General features: G+C 32.3%; 2 protein-coding genes across 4 annotated transcripts in view; both read right to left on the bottom strand.

Moving 5' to 3' along the window:
* The window catches only part of LOC128996124 (dnaJ protein homolog 1-like), a 448367-nt gene that overhangs the window by 220722 nt on the left and 201277 nt on the right, over nucleotides 1-26368 (bottom strand). The window lies entirely within an intron of this gene.
* The window catches only part of LOC128996125 (adipokinetic hormone/corazonin-related peptide receptor variant I-like), a 209806-nt gene continuing 194319 nt past the window's right edge, over nucleotides 10882-26368 (bottom strand). For all 3 annotated transcript variants that reach the window (XM_054421243.1, XM_054421242.1, XM_054421244.1), the window contains 3 exons: nucleotides 26051-26255; nucleotides 16291-16414; nucleotides 10882-14725 (listed from right to left, as the gene is read on the bottom strand). In XM_054421243.1, the coding sequence (XP_054277218.1) occupies nucleotides 14488-14725; nucleotides 16291-16414; nucleotides 26051-26255 (567 nt within the window). In that variant the 3' untranslated portion in view covers nucleotides 10882-14487. The remainder of the gene's footprint in view (nucleotides 14726-16290; nucleotides 16415-26050; nucleotides 26256-26368) is intronic.

The following is a 26368-nucleotide window of genomic DNA, read 5'->3' as shown; positions in this document are numbered from 1 at the left end:
ATATATATCTATAAACATGTTATGTAAAGAAGGTAAATATTACAACATAAAGTGGATTGTTAAAACAGTACGTGTAAATTAACATTTATGAAATAAACATTCTGATAAATTAACTATATTAACTAATTCATATTCGTGTTGCACTAGACATTCTTGTTAAGCTTCAAAGATGCACTTTTATTTATTGCACATTAATTTCTCGCAATGGAAACAACAAAAACATTTAGCAATAGATTTTTTTAATTTTCTAAGGATTTAGGTATATTATAGCGGAAAAGGAGAATGTGAAAGCAATGTACGAAGAGAATTCTATAACGCTTGTAAATGGAAGAGAAACTTCAAAAGAATATATTATTTTATACTGAACTAGGTTCAGTTTCCTACGTTTGGAAGGCCTCATTGTATAGTCAGAAAACATAATGAGTCTTTATCTCCACGTCTGTCTTTATGTTACAATGTTCTTCAGTTTTACACATTTGAAAAATTGTATCCGTTGTTGGTCCATTTTAACCAACTATTTCCCTAATAATACTAAACTAATAAAAACTAAGCGTTTATTAAAGTAAAAGTAAAATAATCATCTACGCTATTATAAAATAAGATGACATCCAGCCATCCCATAGAAAATGTTTGAAACTTCATATCTGTTTTGTCAAATGTTATGGATTTCCTGCCATTTCGCAAAAAATAGGATCGTTCTCCCTTGCAGAGGGAGTAAAAGACACTATTTAGCTATAAACATGATTATATGGGCTACTTTAATTTGTCTCATAAAAATGGATGGAGATATAAATTTACAATTACAATTTTAAAAAATTAAAAAGAAGAGTAGGCATTATATTGTTAATTTTCAAAGTTAGCTTTTAATCTTAACAAATCATTCTCTTATTTACAGTGCTTCTTTATGAAAATGTTCAGAGGATATTATTGGTGAGGGATGTGAGGTTATTCAAGGAATGTTGAGAATGATCTTACAACATTGTGGAATATTCTAGAAAAATCCTATTGCTTTTTATTTAATGCTATACATAAGACATAAGTCTGTTCCCAGATGCTGATTGCAGTCTTTAATATATTTACCATTTTCTTGCACAATTATCAAATTGACGGTTTATGAGGAGGATAAAGCTAATTTGTATAGTTTATTTTTCCAGTAACAGGTAATCTATATCTTCAGGTGTTCTATATCTTATTTTATACAAATTTCAATTATATAAATACTAGAACGCATATCTGAAAACTGAAAAGTTATGCGTTCCCATGTTGTAAGTGCCAAATTGAAAACCTTTAGAAACCTAGACTGAGTGAAATTTCACCTTAAATTATAATTCTGAATTCAAGGAGTTTGTAGTAAATCTAATCTCTCACTTTGATATACGATAGTTAATGGTATACAAATAGGTGAAGCTGGGTACCTGGGAACATAAAAGTATTCGATTTGATATGCATCGATTATCTTCGTAATGTTACCATAGAGACAACGTACTACAATAAGTACTTTAACATTTTAGTAACTATTTATGCAATATTGATTTTGTGCATTATATTGGATAGTTTGAAAGTCTGTTTGAATTTAATAAATGATTAATTTTAATTTGAAGAAAAGAAATATAAAATATATTAGAGGAACAAAACCTCTCTACTACAAGAACTCTATTTTGGCTGTTAAATTAACATCAATCAAACCATATCAAGGATTATATAGTACAGGTAAAATAATACAAAAAACCCTATATAAACAACAAAATTTGTACATTCATGAAATTTCACCCGTTAGTTACTAATAATATGAGAAATGAAGATCCGATGAGTCCCCAAAATTTTAGGCGTCCTAAGGCCCTTTTTGGGGCCTTTTTTGATCCGAAGGGCCCTTGTTCATGAATAATTTTGTTTTTACGTTTAAGGTCGAGTGAGGTGTGGTTTTCGATGGTTTTAATTATTTTAAATCGGTTGTGACTAGTTTTAAGTGTATTAAACCACTCCATACAGGGTGTTTCGAAATATTATTGCTTTTTACAATATTTAAACTTCTATTCATAAAGTAATAAAATGAGTTACCTCCATGCTCTATATAAAAGGGGATTATTGAAAATAATTGTAATTCTTTACTACGTAAGGGGAAACGATCGCAAGGAGTAAGATAAAATATTAAATACCCCCGTCACAGTAAACCTGCAGACCTAGCGAATTTCGGTTTTACTTACTTGATTTTCAATTAAATCTAAAATAGCATTGCGTTTAACGATTACCTAGATTTGCTGCTACAAGGAGACTAATAAAGTGTGTTCATAGTAAAATAATTATAGCCTAGTATAAAACAAATAAATTTGACAAGTTTGATCAAGATATATCTATTAACAAACAAACAAAATTATTTGACACTATTCTCCCTAAGAATAACATGGAATTTTAAATTTACAATTTTTGAATTTTATTCTAAACTAATACACTTACTTACAAAACACGTTAATAAACTAAATTATTTGTTTCCTTTAAGCTCTTTAAATGGCCTAGAGAAAAATTGAGAAACTTTGTGTTTTGAGGGTCAAAGATTACAAATTTTATACCACATAAAACCCTGTTCCAAGGACCGATTATGCCGGTTTCGTTAAAATTGAACCAAAATTACTCGAGTTATCATGTTTACGGACACGTATATAACATGGATATATTATATTATATATATATGTATATAAACACATATATAATATTTTGAGTTATCTTGCAACCCTCTAAACAGCAGCCCTCTAAGGGTGATTTAGGCTTCTGGGGGCATCGAAATGAAAACGTAAATCGGTTTCGGGTCTATGTTTTACCATAAGACCTTCGGTAATAGCTTATTTCCTATATGAAAAGTTCGCTAAAAGGGGATGGATTAAGTTTTACACTATAACATAATAACATAGGTTACTACGCAAAAATTTCAACTTTTAAGGTGGTGTGAATAATCTTTCAATGTGTTTTTCATATAAATCTATTAAGAACAATTTCAAATTGATATGCATTTTTCTTAGGTAGTTATTTAAGTTTTTTTTACATGTATTAAAAATTAAAACAATTGTATTTGTATAAAACCTTACATTACATATTAAAATGAAGTACTTAAACTAAAGCAATTTTTCTACAATTTCCGTGGTATCTCTCTTTACAATTTCATCATCACAATAATTATTCTCAGACGACTCATTAAAAATTTTATTATTCTTAGCAACTTATCCATCTTTACTGATTTTGTCCAAGTTGGTGTTCAAGCAGGATTCCCCAATACAAACCTTGCATATTGCAGTACAGGCAACACCAATCTTAAAGCACGACAATGTGGTGCAAAAACACCTTTCATACATACTGACGTTTGCAACTTGTATCTTAATTTCCTCAAAATTATTTTCAATCAATACAAGTGCGGTTGTCTTTCGTGGTTATGACGACCAGGACAACACTAAGACATCAGAGCAGCATTGTCGGTACAAGCATTTTTGTCCTGAACAATGGGAACGAGGTTTATGGGGTAAACATTGGGGTTTCTAATTTACTTCACCCTCAAAGTTTCCCAATTTTTCTCTAGAAAATTTTAAATAGCTTAAAAACAAATAATTTAGTATATTAACGTTTTTTGTATGGTTATTAGTTACGGAAAAAATACTAAATTTGTAAATTTAAAATCCCCATGTTATTCTTGTAGATTAGTGTCAAATAATTTTGTTTGTTTGTTAATAGATATATATTGATCAAACTTGTCAAATTTATTTGTTTTATACTAGGCTATAATTATTTTACTATAAACACACTTTATTAGTCTCCTTGTAGCAGCAAATCTAGGTAATCGTTAAACGCAATGCAATTTTAGATTTAATTGAAAATCAAGTAAGTAAAACCGAAATTCGCTAGGTCTGCAGGTTTACTGTGACGGGGGTATTTAATATTTTATCTTACTCCTTGCGATCGTTTCCCCTTACGTAGTAAAGAATTACAATTATTTTCAATAATCCCCTTTTATATAGAGCATGGAGGTAACTCATTTTATTACTTTATGAATAGAAGTTTAAATATTGTAAAAAGCAATAATATTTCGAAACACCCTGTATGGAGTGGTTTAATACACTTAAAACGAGTCACAATCGATTTAAAATAACTAAAACCATCGAAAACCACACCTCACTCGTCCTTAAACGTAAAAACAAAAGTATTCACGGACAAGGGTCCTTCGGGTCAAAAAGGGCCCCAAAAAGGGCCCCAAAAAGGGCCTTAGGACGCCTAAAATTTTGGGGACTCATCGGATCTTCATTTCTCATATTATTAGTAACTCACAGGTGAAATTTCATGAATGTACAAATTTTGTTGTTTATAAAACCCTATTTTACCTGTACTAATAGTGCCTTCTAATATAAGTAAAGATGAATAAAACTGTGTTTTTGGCTTCATGCGTCTAAATAAAAAAATACAGTAGCTGTGGTCCATCCTGGACTATGGGTTCTAGATTTCACCATGAAGCCCACACTAATGGCTACTTCATAATATGATAGGTTGTAGGAAGCAATTTAATTACCTTATCATGCATAAGCTAAGCACTGCATTTATTAAGTTATAAATAACAATACTGCGTCATCATTATTCAAGGTTTGTTTTCCATCAGATATATTTGATTGACTTCATAATGAGCAAATGCATTTCCAACTCCATTGGTTCAGTAAACAATAAGTCGATGTATTCTCCCTAAACCAATATTTTATTAAGTGTGTTATTATTCCAAATATTATGAAGTAGAGGTTTGATTATTAAGTTTTTAATATTTTAAAATATTTTGAATTTGATGACAAATTATAAAAACGCCCTATTTAAACTACTCGAGGGCTTCGGTGCCCGAGGTCACGGGTTCAAATCCCGCTAATCACCAATGGATTTTATTCGAAAAACGAGAACCCAATGTCAAGCAGTATTATGGCTGGTGCTGTGATAATATTTAGGTCATGAATGATTGTAACACAATTTTACATCACATTCCGTTTAAAGTTTTGAGTTCTGGACAATATAACATTGAAACACACATTAGTGAGCAGCAGGTTAAAATTGAACTATCCAAAATTGCAGCCCGCGGTGAAACACATTCAATCTGATTTCATTGAAAGGAGAATCGCTACCTGATGTATTTCTGATGGAAGCAATTTTATCTTGATTTTTGTGAAGGAAGGAGTAATATATTTTTACCAAAAGGATAAGGAAAACCAACTGATGCCAATTTAAAAAAATCCTGCTTCGTTCTTGGTGATGGTTAAATGATACAATTCAGTCATAATAAAACAATCGGCTGAATAGCACTAATATGTGACATGCGGGAGAAATTACTAGCAACAGTCTTGTAACATATACGCCACGAGAGAGGACACATGAGACAATAATTTGGTTCTCTTCAACAAAAAAGTTATACGCCTACAATTAAATTTTACCTCTCATAGCTAAACACACTTTTTTATACTCTTTAAGCTCTTTTGGAACTGCTCAAGACAACTTCAAAATTTATGCCGATTCCGTAGAATTTTTTCGTGAATTCCTCCTTTTTAAAGTAATCATAAAAACATATTTTTTGGAAGATGGAATGCTGTATTTTTAATTAATCATTAATGCATTGCATTTCCGTTGCGTAATAATGGAAAAATCTGGTTTCACAAAAAAGGCTTAAAAGATTTTTATTCAAATTTAGTATCTTATGGTTACTATAAATCTTCGTAACAATGTGTTTTATAATTTTTAATAAACTATACATAAACCCCTTACGTTAAGCAATTGATAAATCGTTTAACAACTTCGTTTGTAATTTTAATCACCACAATTCCAGCTGTATACAAATAAACCTCTCAATATTGTTGTTATAAAGATAAAAATGGCACAACAAGGCACCCTGTTACGACGACCGCAATTCAAGTCGTCGTCATCTTTAGTTGGTCATATATTACAGAATACACTGTTAACCTTTTAGCATTCACAATCTTTATCCATCACACACACATATTCTGTGGAACAATATACTTCTATTGATGAAGAATAATTTGGTCTTGAGTGTAGCGTTAATATTATAAAAATATCATTAATCAAAAGAGCTTTTAGTAGGATATCTATTACACTGTGGAATTACTTTATTTTCACAAAGGACCTGTTTTTATTGGAATCTAGAAAATCCCTTTTAAATATGAGAACGAATATTTAATATCTTCGAGTGTCATCAATTAAATGACCACCAGCCTACCCTTTTATAAGTTTGAATGATTTACTTCATTAAAGTTTTAGGTCAATTGAAACAAACATTGAAATCACATTTTTATTCGAAAAACATAACAAAATATAAATAACTAAATCTTTATTATAAAAATATGAATTTAATGAGCTCAATAAAGTTCGGCATGTCTTGAGATCATAAAAGTCTTTATTTTTCGACATTATTCCTATACCTTTACCATTTAACAAAAGAATATTGATATAAGATATGTAATAAAACATGCTACCTACTAATCATATTAAAATTGTTTGAAAGTAAACATCTTATACCTAAGCTGAATAGCACATTATAGTAAATGAATTTCTTGCAAAATTTGTGACAACCTTTTACATACATGTAAGGATGTATATATATACTGTATGATATAAACAGTTCTTTCCATTTTATGTAATTTTATTTTTATTTAAACTATCAGTTACTTAACTTGTTAGCTGATCAGCTGTAGTAAGCGAAGTAGTTGTATCTCTTTTCACTATTTTGTTTGAGTGTAATTGTTTTTTTTTGGCTTGTCTTTAAAAGACAAGAGTCGTTTTTACTGTTGAATACTGATAAATAGATATTTCTAAAATAACAGATATGTACCTTTTATTGTTTTTATATGTTTATTTCGCTCTATCTTTTAGGTGAATATAAAAATAAAACATGTATTAAATAAAAAAAAATACGTACTGTAATTCATAGATTATTCATGGTTAAATGCCTCTTGTAATACTTCTAACATATAAATAAAATAAATCATATATGAAATACATAAACAATTAGTCTTATTTTTGTATTATTATGAATATGAGGAAATAGCTTTACGCCAATGAAAAATGTATGACGGAAATTGTGGTGTTAAAAATGTAGACCCTAACAGAAATAAAAACCACCAGAAAACATAGCCAATCAACACTAATAAAGAAATTTAAAATTTATACAGTTGTTTGTCTAATTGGGAGGATAACAATATAGTCAAACCTTTTTCTTGAATCTTCGCTAATAAATCTTTCGCTAATAAAGTCAGTAGCGAAGAGGTAAAGTAGTAACAGTCCTAACTAGAAAAGTTCTTTGCAATATTTTCACTTAAGTAGTTATATAAGTAAGAGTTTTATCGTTTCCGAATGGAAACCAAACTAGGAGTCTTACTCAATAGGGATATTCCAAATGAGCATTTATCTAAACTAGCTGTTACCCACGAGCGTCACCACGTTTGCCTTCATGAGTTTAATAAAACTATTGGTTGGTTAAGTTAAGCTGAAATAAACAAAAAAGAATACAATAATACAAAAAATTAATCACACCTGATATTAACAAGCTAATAAATTGAAAGAATAACATACAAATAAGTACAGCTGAGGTATTTTTAACATTAGGTATATGGAAAGTTCCCTTTAGAAAGGAATTACAACCTGAAAGGGCAATTTATGAAATAATGGATAGTTTTGCGCAAGGTTTCTCGTCATGGCGAAAATTCTAAGTATATGGCTGTTGTGTGACTTGTAGTTTTCTCAAAAGTTCATGGGTACTTTGGTATTTATGGATGAACATATTCCAGATAATCATGCTCCCAAACAATCATCACCATGTTCTAAAAAGATCAGTTACCTAAAATGGACATCTTCTCGGATAAACTTCTTCCCGAATTGACATTTTCCTATGCGAGCACGTTGCTAAGAGGGGGGGGGGGGGGTTGCACTGGAATACGTTTTATAAGTTCTATCCTTGCAGCACATACACTTATCCTATGGAATGGCTCTCCAAAACGTCCCAATGGAATGTTACCACAAGAGCATCCACACCAGTTTAAACTGCCTATCCTGGCTGCCAGAGTGATTCTAAGCACCTAACACAATCTACTGAGGAGTCATCACTTTGACCCCGTCCAGCCTGAGCACACAGTTAGACTGCCGCCTGTTGCAGCAGGTGTGACAGTAGTTCCTCTTGCCGCCGCTGAGCGCTGCTGGCGTGGAGGCTGTCCTCCTCCAACTGACCAATCGGACCACATCAACAGCATCGTGCCTGGAGTCTATTGTCTGGTTACGCTGTTGACAGAAACACCTCTACATATAAATCATTAGGGTAAAATTCGCTTTTTAAACGATTTTCATTGTCTGCAGCTTAATATTTTGTATCCACGATTTCTCAAGTTATTAGCCAGAAAAAAGTAAAAAGGCAGGCAGGCTTGTCAGTGAGTACGATATACATTTTTGTTACTAACTACTTACTCCGTCATTGCTGTTCCTGATTGTCTATAATACACAAACTACTATCAATGTGAGTACACGTGTGTAGCTAGTATTACAGTTTAGTTCACTCAAAATCCGTGGAGATGAGTAAATTGACGAATAGAAATTTTTTTTCAGAGAATTTTTAGTAACAGCTACTAAACTGGCTAGTAGCTTTTAAACTCACCCTGTATAACACAACAGTATTCAAGAGATCTCAATAAGACTTTTTAGGCTCATTTTCCTTGTGTTTTGAATAGCTTCAATTTATACACATGTTAAGCAGAATAGATACAAATAATATTAGTTTAATATAAAATTTTCCTGTATCTCTTTCTTTTATAAATGAACAAATTCTAATTTAATTGCACAGCTGAACCGTCAATAGTAATGATAAACTTTGAAGACGATTGTTGTACGACCAAAGTTTGATTTTTTAGCAAATCTCCACTTATTAACATCGATGCTTAGAACTAGAGGTCCCTTAAAGATTGAGAAGAACAAAAATAAATTAACTTTGTTAGGGAACTTAAGTAAGTAATTATTTATATTATTACATTACTATTATTACGTGCCGTAAGACACTCTAACTCTAATAATTACGAAGTAATATTTAAAATAAATAAGACAACTCAAATCGTCGCACTATTTAGCGTTATAATCTGGAAAAAATTGCGTTAAGTTTTTTGAGAGTTCAGGAGGAGTCACAGCAAACATACTTAAAAGTTTTAGGACAACAAAACGCTTGAAATACAAATGAAAATGTGTTTTAAGTAAACAAAAAAAGCAAGCAATCAATGAAATAGTCTGGTTATTTTGCTAAATTAATACTTACAATTAACTTCCGTTTACGTAGTTTGAGTATTAAACGTAGAAAAATAATTAAACTAAGACCAACTAATTTTAATTAAATTAAATTGTTTCTAGAGGGCTCAAGGAAAACAATTGCAGGAAGTAAACAAGTTAATAAACCCTAAGAACCCTAACGTAATAACATTCTCTATTAGCCTATACGAATATTTGATGATTTTAAAGTTACTCTTGTACAAACTTTACATTGTTATATGCAACACGTTATATAACCAATTCATAATAATGCTGCTCACCACAACCATTTGAAGGCTGCTACGTTCTAAAGGCCCTTTACAGATTCAACCCACATGAAAACCCCAAAATATAACCAACATGAAGGGGTTCTGAATTGCACACCAGTTGGTCCTAAAAACACATTTCTGTAGTTTTAACTGGATTCTGTGTTTGGATTTTTTTGTCTGTTTAAAATTATTTGTTGTGATTCAAAATGTAATTGTGTATTATTTTTATTCATATTTGAAAATTTTATACTTGTTTCTTTGTGCTCAATAGCGTTTACTTACTAAACTAACATTCCCATTTACACTCAAGTATCATTAATTTATTGGTATCATCCAACATGAAAAAGAATAAGTAATAATATAGTAATCACAATACAAAATACCCACAATATTCACATATTATTTAGTAAAATGGGAATATAATAAATGTCATGGTCAAATTATGTATAGATTGAAATTACAGTTAAACAATATAATATTACAAACTCTGTTCACTATGGTTAACAATTATTAAAAAAAAGTTGATTAGAGCATTGACTATTGCTGATTAATGTTTTAATTAATTAACTTAAACTTTTAAAGTTAATTGTTAAAAGTGTATTAATAGTCATTGAAAAACTGGTATAAATGGTTGCGTATTTAGTAGCGGTAAAATAACCAAGAAATAATAAATAATCATATTTATTTACCATATCCTATTGGCCAGGTGATAATATGGGTTATAATTCCCAATCTCTGATACATTGGGGACCTGGTCGAAAGGTAGAGTGCGGGTTTGGGGTTCAAATCCCACCAATACCCAATGGATTTTATCAGTTTTTTTAAAGTGTTAATGCCACAACCTTAAGTCCTAGTTTGAACTAATGTGAAAAATGGTTTCGGGCTATAGCCTATGAGATCCTAGGATGTGAAGGTTCTTAACTGAGTAAGTAACTAAAGACAAACAATTATTTCTTAATTAATATCCTTGACCCAAGGCCCCACTAGAAAAAACAGGCCATGCTGCAGCATAGGCAGCGCAACACTACGTCACAGTGGTGGATAGTTGTACTAAAATCTTACCATTAAAATCTTACAAACAGCCAGCTTGTTTATTTACCTAAAACATATGGGAATGGTAATGGCAATGAATTTATCAATGAAATCCATCCACTAGTGTGACGTCATGAATCCTGCAGCATGGCCTTGTTTTTCTAGTGGGGCCTTGCCTTGACCCCACAAGTCGAGGAAAATCACAACATTGCAAGCCAAGACGGACAGAAAAAAAACCAAAGTGCGTGGAACAGAAAGCAAATGACAACAACCAGGCTAGGTAAAAATAATATTTATTGATAACATACAATAGCAAGTCAGCTGAAAAAGGATGCAGTAGCGATTACATAAATATTTTGACAAACACTAAAATACATTACAAACGTAGGAATGTAAAAGAACAATTGGTCAGGAATGGCAATGAGCAAGTGCATTGGGATCACAACAGAAATGCATGGCATTGTGGGTAATCACAGCTGTTGACGACCGTTCGAGAAGACTAGGCTTGGCTGAAATTGCATTTCATTGTCTCAGAACTTCTAGATATGTACAGCAATTACAGGATGATATAGGTCAACTGGATTCTTAGATTTAACATACATAGATTCATCATCCTTATGTATTAGCTATAGGCAATTTTAATGTATGTTTATGAACGGTGTGGAGTGCGTATAGACATTAACTCTTTGTTTCCTTTCGTTTTCCCATTTGGAAATTTATAGCATTGGCTTTTATATAGGCCTACTGAAATATTCATTCTATCTATACGTACTAGCTGTCACAATTTTTTCTATTAAAAAGAATATCGTTTTGTGAGCCACTCATAGATTCCTAAATGATATTTACGTCCTTAACCTTTGTTATCAAGATGGTAGATAGGGCATAACAAATATTATAGTTTAGAATACGTATTTGTATTTATTTCTATTACGAACTATCGAAACTGTGGGTTTCTTCTAGTATTATTAAACAAAGAATCAAGCGCACTTTGTAAAATATATCTCACAACAGGAGATGATTATTTATTAAAATCAGCACACTCCAGCAAAACCGCTCATGAAAAGATTCTTCAGATCTGACAATAGGATGGGAAATGTCCTTGCAGCGTCCTAAACCACTAACAAAATAGTTTAGCAGCACCAAACGTTCAGGATTGTTAAATATATGTATAAAAAAGGTATTGTTAAGTCTTTTGTAGAGTTAAAACTAATAACACTAGAGTATTAAACTCGTAAATAAAACATTAAAAATAGATCGATATGAATTAAATGTACGTTTTTGGAAACTTCATGAAAACATGTATTTTTTTGGTCTGAAAAGCTTGATACATATATACTGTAAATATTGAGTTAAACTTTAAATAAATGCATACTAGGTGTCAAATAGTCAAGTTTAGTTATATTTCTTCCCGTTGATCATTTCGTCATATTTTTTATCTAATCCTTTTCAAAACCGAGTGATTTATACTCCTAGTTTATAGAAGGAATGACAATTATAGTAATTTGTAACTGCTACACAACATTATTCTCAAGATCAATTAAGTTAAATATATGGGATTTCTAAACGACATATTTCATAGTCTAATATAAAAACACTTAAAATAAAAACGAATTGAAACTTTACTATGAACAGCTCAAATTGCTAACATTTAATAAAAAGTCTCCTCCTTATGAACTATTCTAAATCACAAAAACATTGTATTGAGTAGTAAACTAAAATAAATAAATAAACTGGATTGTGTACTTCTCACATTTCAAAAACTGTTAAGATTCACAATAACAAGAATGCTTTCTTACTAATTGTCTTCAACTAAAAAATACTTAACAATAAAAATAAATATTAAAAATACTGTTGATGTCACTTGTTAGTGTTAATCTTAATAGTTCTGATTAATTAATAAAAATCAACCCAACTTATCCATTTTAGTAAACTACTTTATTTTAATATCAAGATGAGTGTTTATTATACATTTCTTTTTATTAATTAATTACTATGGACGTGAGTAAAACCAGCTAATCTATTTTAGGTTTGTGGCATACAAACCTAAACTAAATTTGTTTCCTCATAAAAACAAAAACATGATTGATAGTCTTAAATCTAATTAGTTTTACTTCTAAACTACTCATTTTACGGTTTTGGTTAACAAGGGATTTAAAAATATACGCAAGAATACCCCACAATAACGTCTAAAATTCAAACATTTAATTACGAAACTATTTTTGTTTCCTCATAAGATCAATCTTAACTCCGATAACAAAATGTAATTAACTCTCTGCAGAGTTTCTCTCACATGAGAAGCTAAAAGCGGTTTGAAACTGTTTGTTTGTATTGTAAACATTACACGCTTGAGTTCTAGCTTAAATATACCCAAAGTTTTATTGCTTCATAGTAAAAAGATATACCGTAGTAAAAATGTAATTTAGTAAATTTAAGCTTTTTCTTAAGCTATGCCAAAAATTTGTCTCTCCTAAATGGGGTCTGTTAAGTTCAGGTTATTTACCAAGTTGGATTATATAAATCATGTGTAATTTTGGTGTAGTGCTTTCATTCTATATAGTTTTTTAAAGTGTTACTCAATGGTTTAATAAAACCCTCCATTTTATGATTGAAATTGTTAGTTACATTTTGAGAATCAAAGTCACTGAACAAGTAGCATACTAAGAGTGTAATACGTACGATAAATACAGTAGAAGGATGTTAAAGTGGAATGTTATTGCCTCACTCTATTTACTGGGTTTCGACATTAATATTCCCGAAATTCACTCTAAGTTCTGACTTAAAGATGTGTTAGTAGAAGACCCCAGATAAATATTGCCAGCCTTTGTCATTTTGCAGGACCTTCCGCCTAAAAATTAGCTTAAAATATTTTTCACAAAGAAAACTGACCCCAGCTGATAGAGAACGTAGGCGTACTCTCACGGAATTCTGCCTTTGAAGTCGTTAATCAGTATAAAACTTCTTATTAACAATCCTACAGTAGTAGTAGATGGGATACAGTCCCCATCTAAGAAGTTGACTTAGTTACCTCGATAACATGGCACATAAACTCAAATTTGTTAGTATGATTAATTTATTCATTGTCAAAAATTACTCCTGTAAAGAGGGAAACTCTTTAAAAGCTACACTCTTCCATGGAATGTTTAAAATGTGTTTAAAACAGCAGCATTAACCATGAGTATATATAGTAAATGATAGCAAAGGTGAAGAATGGCATTGTAGAAAATTATACATACAAACGCTATATGTCTGCTCTCGACTTTGCATAGTGGTTGGGACGGGTGGCGTCGTCCTGTAATCCAGCTACTAGGAGGTCACGAATTGTGGATATTTATAGGCAGTACTATCCTGATAATTAGACCAATTATTAAATACCAAGGAAAAAATGTGGTTCGGATTCCACTCTAAACAGTAGGTCCCTTAGTTGTCATTAGCTGTATGGGCTAATAATTAACAGCTGTGTCTAAGGAACATATCGGCCTTAGTTACTAACAAGACTACAAGATCGCGCCACTCATCCTACACTCATATTTGGGTGTATATAAAATACGCACATAGTGGCGTCCCCATCTTAAATAATTGATAATAAATAATAATTGATAGTTCATTACAAAAAGCAGAACAAACACTATCCTAAACAAATCTAACCGAGAAAAAAAACGTGTCTTACGAAGAAAAAGCCTCCTTGAAGCTAAAAACCCATATAAATTTAACACACTGTTAATCAGTCACTGATAGGGAGAGACAACTTTCGCGATGTGCGTTCATTCTAGAGCATAGAGTGGTCACAATGGCAATGATAATCACAGCCACAGCGAGCCAAGGAGGTGTACACCCCTCCAGGTGCCAAGTCAGCCCTAGCCTTCTCGAACGACTGGGTCTCGGGTCACTCGACGTTGCGCAGGCTGATGGACAAAGCAGGCAGACGAATGTCAGTGGCGCATGTGATAGCTGTAGAGGATACACTTCGTCCTCGTACCTGGCCGGGGGTCCTCCGCCGCGTCCTGATGTTGAAGGCGCCGTAGACGATGGGGTTCATGCAGGAGTTGGTGCAGGCGAAGAGGAACAATCCTCGCTGTACGCGCTGGTCCACGTCCTTGGCGGAGGCGGGGAACAGCCAGTGCCTGAAACAGTACTTGATGTCAATTGAGAGTCATCTAAGATTACGGCGAGAGGAAACCTAGCTTGACAAAAATGTAGGCCTACTCAAGAGTGTGCTCAACATGACATCAACAGTGGTTGTGGCAGAGAAAAACCAGGGCCTGAAACAGTACTTGATGTCAATTGAGAGTCATTATATTAAGTTAACATTAAGAAGAACATGACATAAGCAATGGTTGTGGCAGGGAACAACCAGTGCCTGAAACAGTACTTGATGTCAATTGAGAGTCATTATATTAAGTTAACATTAAGAAGAACATGACATAAGCAATGGTTGTGGCAGGGAAAAACCAGTGCCTGAAACAGTACTTGATGTCAGTTGAGAGTCATCTAAGATTACGGCGAGAAGAAACCTAGCTTGACAAAAATGTAGGCCTACTCAAGAGTGTGTAGTCAACATGACATCAACAATGGATGTAGCTGGAAACAACCAGTGCCTGAAACTGGTTAGTTTGGAGTTAGTTTGGTGGAATTTTTTAATTGAGTTGATGGTGTAAAGAGGAAATGTGAAATAGCTGATTAAGGGAATTCATTTGGTGACACCGAGAAAATATTTACAAAAAAAGTAGTAAATGAGAGACATCCAGTTATTGGGATAGAGGATACATTTACAATATTAGGATGAGTGAAATCCAGTTGGTTCTGCCAAGAAGACATTGGCTAGGTTGTCAATATTAAGTTAAAAGATATTCACTTAGAAATTCACTATAGTTTGGTTTCTTTTTTCTAAATAATGAAAGTTGTTTAGTAAACTTGCATATTTTATGCTCCTTGTTTTACTTACAACTCTCTTCCTAGAATCATGTGTTCGTAACCAAATAAAATAGTTTCTCTATTTTCATTATGAAAACTTATGTTCTATTCTAAAGGTTCTATTGTTACCATTGTATAAGTGTTTCTCTCTCTCTCTCTAAACTCTTCTTATATCAACTTTACCCATCTAGTCCTTCGAATAATTTATCACCTTGTGTCACTTAATCCTCTTTTATCTCAAATATCAACTTTATTTTTTAGATAAACTTTTACTCCTTTACAAAAAATCAGTCCTTCTTCTGCAATCATCCAAGAGTAGCATTACATAAACTACTTGTTCAAATGATTTACTATGTCATAAAATAAACAGCATATTTAATACAATTTTTCAAAAAAATCACAAAAATACTTTTTTTTACAACGGTATTAGGGAAATACAGTAACGAAACTGATTTTAGTAACAAAGCTTAACACATAATTCAACCCATCTTAAACTGATTCTACATTTAAAATACGTACACTCAGTGTCACTGTTTTAGTAAAGTTATTACAGTCTTATCAGTTTTTAAAATTTATCTATCCGTTTCAATTTCAATAGTGAGTATTGACTGGTGTTTATATGATGGTGAATCTCTATAGGGTAAAATGTAACAATCGTAGGGTAAGTACTGTTTATAAAAGTTTCAAAACATTATATAGGATAGTTTTTTTCCTCAAGGCAATAACTGTTTGACTAATACTTATTATATCTATGTGAGGTACATAGTCATCTTACCACACACACATGACGTAGTACGGAGTCCAGCAGACGAAGAATACGAACACAATGGTGATGGTCATCTTCAGTGTCCGGCTCTTGGCACGGCCCAGGAACCCAAGGCTGGACCTCCTGAAGCCCTCTGAGGATAACAACAAACATCGGTCTAAGTTTGGATTGCAAACAATAGTAGTTTACGCAACGATTGCGTTAAGTGAGTCTTTACGACACGAGTAGAACATTTAACAAAAAAAAACATTTTTTTAAAACTTCTACGAGTGTCGTAAAGACTATTAACGCGAGTTGCGTACACTACTTTACCTCCGACCGTTTTTTAATTACTATCAATCTGGATTTAACTACTAACAATCACTACTGATAACTTTTTAGAGAGGTTATGTTTTCGTGTATTGTCATTGCCACTGAAAGTGATGCAACGACTTGTTGTATAATCAGCTGATTTCCTGTAATGACGTGTTTGTTAAAATTCGTTAAATATTACATTGCTAGCAGCATTCTTACCATAAATAATATTGTATCAGGTACAATTCGGCAAATATTTCATTTATTTTTGGACTTCCACCAACTTAATTAAGAATACGCGAGTATCAACATGAACAAGTCGGATCAACAATTAAATTGGTCAACTGATCAGCTGATCAGCTGATTAGTTGACGTTCGAAGCATTACAATTTTAATTATTTTCTCTCAATACTTGAACCTCATTGGTCCGTTACCTGTTTGGATATGAGAAAACTATGCGGATATGAAATGAAACTATGCGGATATGAAAGTAAACAGCTGTAAAGTGAAACTTTTCAATTCTAAGAACTGGACTGAAATGGCTACTTTAAAAAACGGTCGTAGGTAAAATATATAAATGCACAACATAGTTATTTCCTATACTTCAGGCAGAAAACACATTTTTGTGGATTTTGCCTATTGAATTCCAGTCGGTTGTAGCGTATGTAAAAAAATGGGGTAGCTTAAACCATGTAAAATGAACTATGATGACTAGGAAGGTGGCATCGTCCTGTCATCCAGCTACTAGGAGGTCACGAATTGTGGATATTTATCGGAATGCAATGTGGATGTGATAATCCCTGGTGTGGATTAACATCCATACAAGTGAGTACTACGACTATCCGCAGTACTATCCTTATTACAAGGAAACATTTGGTTCAGATCCCACTATACATTATAGGTCCCTTAGTTGTCATTGACTGTATAGGCTATTAATTAACAACTGTGTCTAAGGAATATGTCGGCTTTAGTTAACAAGACTACGACAAGACTACAAGATCCTGCACTCATCCCGGGGCTAGCACTCATCCTACACTCTTCTCCATTCATACTTGGCTTAATATACCTGCATTCGTATGGTCACCATTTCAGATTAAAGTATTAAATTATGAAAGTAAAGTCAGTGTGAACCATATTAATCTTTTGTGTGTTCATCGACTGTAATGGTAAGAAAAATATAAAATATAATGATCACACGTTACACTATAATTAAGTGTAAAATCCTGTTGAAAAGCAGTTCATACAAATGTAATGCCTGCTTCGCGTGATAGTTTTATCAAGTATTTTAGTACATTTATAATGCAAAAATTGAATTTGGAATGAAAATATAAATGCTGCAGTTGTAGAAATAGTTGCGCTTAAAAGCTTCTTAGAGTCTCAGACAAACTGGCGCTAGTGTCACCAATGTTAATTATTGGTCCCCAGTTTCTGCGGGATTTACAATCTTGAGCGAGCCAAGAGTAACATTAGTTTATCGTATATCTCAGCCTCACTGCAGTTCCAAAAGGGGGCTACATGTATAATTTTACAAATAAATTTGAGTGGAAGGGAATGGAAAAGAAGAATATAAACAACATACGACACATTGGTCAATTGATTTGGAATAAATGGCATAGCGCAATAAATAAACTGTCCGACTCATATAAGTTTTGAATATAGAAAAAAATCAGAGTAATTATCAAACTGAATAAAAATATAAATGTAATAAAAATTAAGTAACACGTAAAACACAGACAGTGGAACCTTGATAACAAGTCGCCTTCGATAACAAGTCGCCCTTGATAACAAGTGTCATTTTCAAATATCCTTAAAATTATTTTACCGTTAATCACATGTTATTACAAACCTCGATAAGAAGTCAACCTTGATAACAAATCTTATTTTACAATCCCCATGAGAGTCTTGTTATCAAGGTTCTACTATATTAATTTGAAATAACAACTTCACCAATATTTCTGAATTTTTAATTTTTATGAGGCTTTTTGCCAGCTATGCTGGCATCATCCAGACACATCACAAAAATACATCACAAAACTGTTTTGTGATGTGTCTGATGATGCCAGCATAGCTGGCGAAAGGCCTCATAAAAATTAAAAATTCAGAAATATTGGTGAAGTTGTTATTTCAAATTAATATTAATTCCAATATTACCAGTTCTTCTTGAAGAAGGTTCTACTGTTTTATATACCACTATCTATTTACTTCATAAGGGTAAATATTTACATAAGATAGTAAGTGGTGGTCTATTTTATTTGTACCCCCAATCATCACAAGATTTGATAAGTGAACAACTAATTAATTAATGAATCTATTTATTTTACGGTTACACCATTTTTACAGGGTTGACATGCTGATATTGATACAATATTGAAAGATTGAGATTAGATGAACGAAAAGTAATAAATGAATGGAAGTGAATTGTGAAAGGAGCATAATTACTTAGCCTAATTAAATTTGCTTCCCTTCTGTCTTTTCTCATGCTTTTTTACTTGTTTTGTACTTTCTCCTATTAGCTTGTCAATAACACCTTATTACGTGTGTTAGGTGGGAGCAACTGTGATATTTTATGAAAAATCACAAAAATTTGAACAAACTTTGAACCATAATCGTTGTAAAAACATTTTGTTAAGATTTCAAAGGACGATAATAGACTAACATTTTAATCAACATTGTTTAAGCCGTTTTGTAAAATGTAAAATTTGTCTATTATTTTATTAAATTTACATTGAAAATTTAATGTTCATATAACTTTACTTGCAAAGAGTATAATAAAACTTGGACCACAGGTATGTAGCTTGGAATACATTCACAAAACACACACACACATACAGGCAACCCCCCCCCCCAAACACACACACACATACAGGCAACCCCCCCCCACACACAGACATAATCAGGCGAGTGTCTTAATTTTCTACATTGAAGAAAAGTATGAGTTTATGTTTATGTTTACCTGCTACTTCAAAGTTTTCATAACACAGTCTCGATATCATCAATAGATGTAAATTATTTTTTATGATAAAACTAGCTGTAACCCGCGGGCTTTGCCCCGTTTAACTTCTTAATTTTCAAGATTATCTCGTTCGCATGGCTCAATCACGTCCTGGTTGAAGTTTGTTCGCTACGCTCACTCACCTTTAGGTTGGAGCTCGTTCGCTGCGCTCACTTGCCTTCAGGTTAGCTCGTTCGCTACGCTAACTCGCCTCCAGGTTGAAGTTCGTTCGCTACGCTCACTCACCTTTTGGTTGCAAATTAGCTGTTGTCATAAATGTAAAAGAAATAATAGTGCTGCACCCTGTTGGTAATCCTTGTAACTTTAATGCTATTGAACATCATAGAACAGAACCAACTTGTTTAATTGAAACAGCTGTTAAGATTCAATAATTCCATTTCTCATAAGGTTAACATGGGAAACTTCAGAGCCACTGGGGCGGAGCCCGAAAGGATTTTTGAAATAAGAATATGCCTATATGTTAATCGGGAATGTGAGCTATCATCATGCCAAATTTCAGCCCAATCCGACCAGTATTTTTCGCGTTCACTTGTCACAAACATACATCCATACATCCATACATCCATACATCCAAACTTTCTCATTTATAATATTAGTAGGATAATAGTAGTGTGAATTTAAGTAATAAGATAGATATTTATTAAATGGTAGATCTTTTTTGAATGATAAAATACACACTTTAGTCATTTCCTTTAAACTTGAGATTGGTTATTTATCAAAGAATTAATGCATGTTTAATCAGTAGTCTCAGCTCTTGCAGAAACTAGAGAAAACAAGTTGTTGTTTTACTCAAAACGTCCATTCAATTATCTAGACTAGTAAAGTCTTAACATCTTAACGAAGTGGCTTTGGCATTAGTTTAATTAAGAAAAGCCACGTTTCAAATTAATTAAAATCCAGCTTATGTCGAATGTTAAATATGTGATCGTAGTTCTATAATAAAACATCACAATCCAAACAAATTTTATGAATAAAATGTTATTTATATTTATCTTAAAATAATAAAACTATACACTAAATTTACAAATTAATTTACAATAAATAATATTATGGTTGTGGAAATTATTATGTTGTTAACTGTTTCAAAGATTGCAAAACGCAACATTTGTTATCCCACAATTTATTATAATTTTAATAATGTCTTGTTAAACGAGATATTTTCATGAAGTTGAGGGTTTTATACTACGTAGTATGCTTTTAAATGGTTATACAAACAGTTTTTTTTATTCTTTCAGCAGCAAATTCAAGTATTCATTAAGAGAAATATTTTTAGTGGGGTTGAGTACGTATTTAACTCTGAACCTAAAATCGAGTTGAAAGAAGCGTTTGTGCATGCCGTAGTTTGCAGGTGTTGTGGTATGTTGGTAGTTTACAAATTTATATACAAATCATAAAATAAACAATAAACCGCTGTATATGTTATATCGTGTCAACAGACTACACACTTTACAATTAGTTGATCATGCTGAAGCTATATACGTTATTATATTCTGTGATTGTTATTTTAAAATTACCAAACGTAGTGTAAAAAATAATCAAACTGAATGCAAATATAAAGTTTAACGAATTGCAACACGTAAGCTATAGAAAAGTTATTATTCAACAAGGCATACTGTCCGTTTACGATAACAATGGATTTCTACGTTTGTATTTGTTTAAGCTATTCCAGCTTTATTTCGAGTTTCCTCAATAACTCTTTGTATACAATATCGGGCGAAATATTTTACTGCGTTGTGCCATTGACTAAGGAAACTAAGTCTTATTAATTTTGTTTCCTTAGTCTATGGTTGTGCAGAGCATTTGCAGATGTGTATTGTGGATACTATGCAGTGTATTTTATGCGAAAGAAATCAATCAATTTAATCCCGCCATAATATTTTTTTTTTAATTATTGCCAATTGTTTGTCGCATATTTAAAATCACATGTATATAATGTTAATCCAAAGTTTTACAGAAAATACAACATATGGTACTGATATAAGATTTTAAGTATAAAGCTAAAACTGTCATGAATCAATAAAACTAGTTTGCATAAAAAACGATACAAGTAATTTTAATATTCTGTATATTGTAACTAAACTAGATATATTGCTTAAACTTTTTATGACAGTTTTCAGCAATGAAAATAAACATTTTAACACAGTTTGATTTTTTTTTGCTATGAATAAAAAGAACGAGAACTGCCGATAAATAAATCCATAACAATACATTCCACCCTAATGAAATACAAGATCTGTGTTAGCAAACGTATTTAGATAATAACCGAGCAACATTTGCCGGTTGCCTTAGAATACCGTCGTGAAGTTAGCGGCTCTTTTCATCGGCGCTTTTTCGGATAGTAATAGATATGGGTTGGTACGCCTGTGGGCACCACAAACGACAAACGTGTTTTGCAGGGATGTCGGAAACGCAATTCAATGACAATACGGTGCGAAATGATGTTTTTACATTTATATAATGTCAATTATACCTTGATAAAACGTGTATACACGTTAAAACTAATAATTGGTGTATTTTTAAAGGCATATTTGAGACCGTACTGTACATTATACGTAGCTATGGCTTAACATAACGCGATCAATTAAAACTCCGAACATAAAAAAGTGCATAATCTTTATGGTTGATAGGAATTTGCGTCGGGAAAAAGTGCAAAATCTTTTTCCTAAGGCCATCAAATCAACTTTTAGGTATTCTAATGGTAATATACAATGTGTAGAATAATCAGTATGAGTATGATTGGGGCAGTCCCCTAAATTACCAAGTTATATGGCAAAATGTATATAGTTGATAGAAACTCGCATCAGGAAAAAGTGCACAATCTTTTTCCTAAGTCCATCATATCAACTTTGATGTATTCTAATGGTAATGTACAATGTGTAGAATACTCAGTATAAATATGATTGAGGCAGTCCAGTGAATTACGAAGCTATAAGGCAAAATCTATATGGCTGATAGGAATTTGCGTCAGGAAAAAGTGCACAATCTTTTTCCTAAGTCCATCACATTAACTTTGGCATATAACTTCGTAATTTAGGGGACTGCCTCAATCATATTTATACTGAGTATTCTACACATTGTATATTACCATTATAATAGCTTAAAGGTGGTGTGATGGGCTTAGGAAAAAGATTATGCACTTTTTTATGTTCGGAGTTTTAATTGATCACGTTATGATAAACCATAGCTACGTATAATGTACAGTACGGTCTCAAATATGCCTTTTAAAATACGCCAATTAATTAGTTTTAACTTGTATACACGTTTTATCAATGTATAATTGACATTATATAAATGTAAAAACATCATTTCGCACCGTATTGTCATTGAATTGCGTTTCCGACATCCCTGCAAAACACGTTTGTGGTGCCCACAGGCGTACCAACCCATATCTATTACTATCCGAAAAAGCGCCGATGAAAAGAGCCGCTAACTTCACGACGGTCTTAGAATTGTGTTATCGAACATAGTTAGATATTTGATTTAGCAATCAATCAAAACACTTTTTAGATTTACATAAAAGAAAAAAAAATGTGATTCAATGTTTTTAAAATTTAAATAAGCAAAATTTGTTTAAACCCCAGCCAAAACCAAACTGTAGTTAACACTCTTGTAAATTATAAAGTATTAAAACCGTTTAAACATGTCTTACAATATCATTTACCCAGAGAGATTTGGCCTGTGAGGCGTTAATTTTGATACATCGAGTTGTCTTGTAATGAAAGGCAGAGTTTTGTGTGAACGATTAATCCTCATTTTCTTAAAAGAGATTTGTTGGAGAAGGCGGAGGGAGGGTATTATTTATTTTCAAATTGAGGATTGAAAAGAAAAAGGATCATTAGATTCTCGCTGGTAGTTTTGGCGCTATGTTCAATTAAAGCATTTGCAAACAAATAAAAAAAGGACAGTTTTTTAAATGCGGTGATATCAAATGTCTCTTATATACTGTCGCAATCCCATTGCATAAAAAATATACTATACAGGGTGTAAAAAAGCTCTCTGGAGGCTTTAAAAACATCATATGAAAAACATTGGTCTAAAATTGCTGGTTTTCTGTTGCTTGATTTTCACAAATTTATCCATAACTTTCGAATCCCTTAAGAAATAGACTTAAAACTTAATACCTAAGTAGTGACAGATAAGACCACCTTGGTGCATCGGGTATAAAAATGTACTCGTAGAAGAAAATTATATTTTCAAAACATGATGCAATTTTGATTGGGAAAAGTATAAGCGAGAAAGGCACTTTCTTCCATTAAAACTACAATAATGTAATTATGTTTTCATAAAAGAAAGGGAGTGACCTTTGCACAAATGCTACAATGCAGTTTCCTTGAACTATTCCATTCCTTTGATTGAAATATCCTTAGAATGTAATAAACGTTTCTATAGCTCTTTATACTCAAATATTCATAAAATAGATTATAAATGGAGATAGAATAATTTTGTCCTATTTTTAACGTAATCTGGATAGCATTTTAAGAATGTTTTTACATTAAATTAAATTCTGATATTCAAATGATTTTTGACCTTTTGCGTGCATAAGTGAACATGTGGGCATACAATAAGTATATTTTCTAATCATATTTCGATGACTATTTTAATAATTAGATCTCTTCTTTATGATATGATAGAATAAATATTTGGTACTCAATGTGGAAGTATACTTGTACAAGCCAACTGTATTCAAGCGTAAATCATGCATTGCCGCTTTTGGATTGATAAAACATGGACTATCATATTTGATTTGCACAAGTCATTAATAAATTAATCTTTTCATCATTTATGGAACTCATCTGAGTACAATACGAATTTCCACGCTTGTAATTTACAACTGCATAACACTATATTTGTCCACGGATTTTTCTTGTTCCTCCAGTAACGGTTGATATAATTTCATAAACGAATAATATACGAAATGATTGCTGTTGCCAGAGTCCTAAGAATAAGTGAAAGGATGTAATTATTCACCAACATTACATTATCGTATACATAACGCGTTCATAAATGTTAATGAATGTTATAATAATTCGCCTAACTTTTGATGTATTGAGGACTGTGTTGGTTTGTTTATTTTTGCTTTTTGTCTAGCTATAACTTATGAAATACTAGTAGTTGCAATACATAACAATATTTTGATAACTATTAAGAAATCGTGTAGTTTTTTGAATCCATGTTTAAAGGACATACTCAAACCCCAAATACCGAAAGGCGAACGACAACTCAAATCTTTTTATTTTAATTCAATTAAATAATTTCAGAATTATTAAGGTAAGGAGAGTCGAAACAAAGCCCAAGCAAGCGTTGTAGCACTTCTTGTTGTTACCATGTTAGCAACGCAGTACAACTCCCAAGGTATTAAAAGACATCAAGTGTAAATTTCTAAGTCTACAGACAATAGCAGTATTACGCATAATAAGCTTCCTCTACTTATACACGACAAAGTTTGAGGTAAAATAATGTAGAGATTACTGCTTGGTGGGGGAGAGACTGGCATAGCTTCTAAACCTTTTGCTGTATTGCAGTAAATTAACATATATTTTATATTATTTTAAATAATTAGTGACCTAAAGGGCTCCTAAATATTAAATAGTAAATAACAAAAAGAGGGAAAAGAGGTTAGGGGTAAAATACCCTTCCGTTTAGCAAGTTTAATGAAAGCTTTATTTTTTAGGTAGCGCACCTCAGTACTCCCAATAGTGTGATCAATTGAGTTCCACAGCTTTACCGCCCCTCTGGCTGTGACATATCAACATTGAAAGGTGAAACCATACCTGCACATTTTATCAGCTCAGTCAGATAAGGCCCTTTATACACATGCGGTCGCCACTTTAAATTATATATTTTATATTGCAGCCGCAGTGCTTAAAACCCTTTTTTTTGTCAATGTACTTAAAGAACCACTCTGTGGCAGCCATAGGTGCATGAAAGGGGCTTTATAAATGCCTTATATTCTATTAAACTAATCGATCATCTGTAAACAATTTTTAAATTAGTTAAATCCTATTATAAGCGAGTTTATTTAGACGGAAGGCTATTTATCATTTGTTTAATTTCATTTAACCAATGTTGAAATTATAAGAGCAAATTAAACAAAATATTTATCAGCGATTGCTTTTACTTTGGTATTGTTAGCATATGATTAACACAGATTAAAAAACCTACTTAAAATCAGGTATTATACGTCCAGCGCATTAAAAAAATCACCAAAATCAAATACAGTGAAAACAGGCTCAAAAATGTAATGTTTACTTTACATGCAATAAATGTTACTAAATAAATCTAACTAATAATTGTCAACTTTAAATAGGCCATAATGCCTTCGTAGAACTTCACATTAACACGCTGAAGATGCCACGATTGTTGCGACATGTTCCCGTGTTCTAATCAAATAACATGTGATCGACAGCAACCACAGTTCAGGGACTAACAATATGGAGTTTAATTTACTACAGTCTATCATACCTCCAGGTTCCCTAGAGCGACGGTAGATCTCTCCTAGGATTGATGCGTAGGAGAATATGATAACCAGTAGTGGCAGGCCGTACATCATAATCATGCCGAAGAAGAAGTAAGCCAGCTCATGGGTCGGAGAGGAGAAGGCGCCGAAATGAACACATTGGTGATACCATGTGACATTTGGGTGGTTCTCCACGTGAAACACGAACGCCTGGAATGAAAACAAATCAATTACAACTATTTTTTCATTAGAGGATTTAAAATATAATATTTGTAATAGTAAAGATAAATGTGGTGAAAGTCAACCATCACGAACTATGAGAG

This window comes from Macrosteles quadrilineatus, unplaced genomic scaffold, assembly GCF_028750875.1.
Source record: "Macrosteles quadrilineatus isolate MER2022 unplaced genomic scaffold, UCM_ALF_1.0 Scaffold_6__1_contigs__length_79288215, whole genome shotgun sequence".
Taxonomy (NCBI): domain Eukaryota; kingdom Metazoa; phylum Arthropoda; class Insecta; order Hemiptera; family Cicadellidae; genus Macrosteles; species Macrosteles quadrilineatus.
The sequence above is the reverse complement of the archived record's forward strand: the minus strand, read 5'-3'. Positions and strand labels throughout refer to the sequence as shown.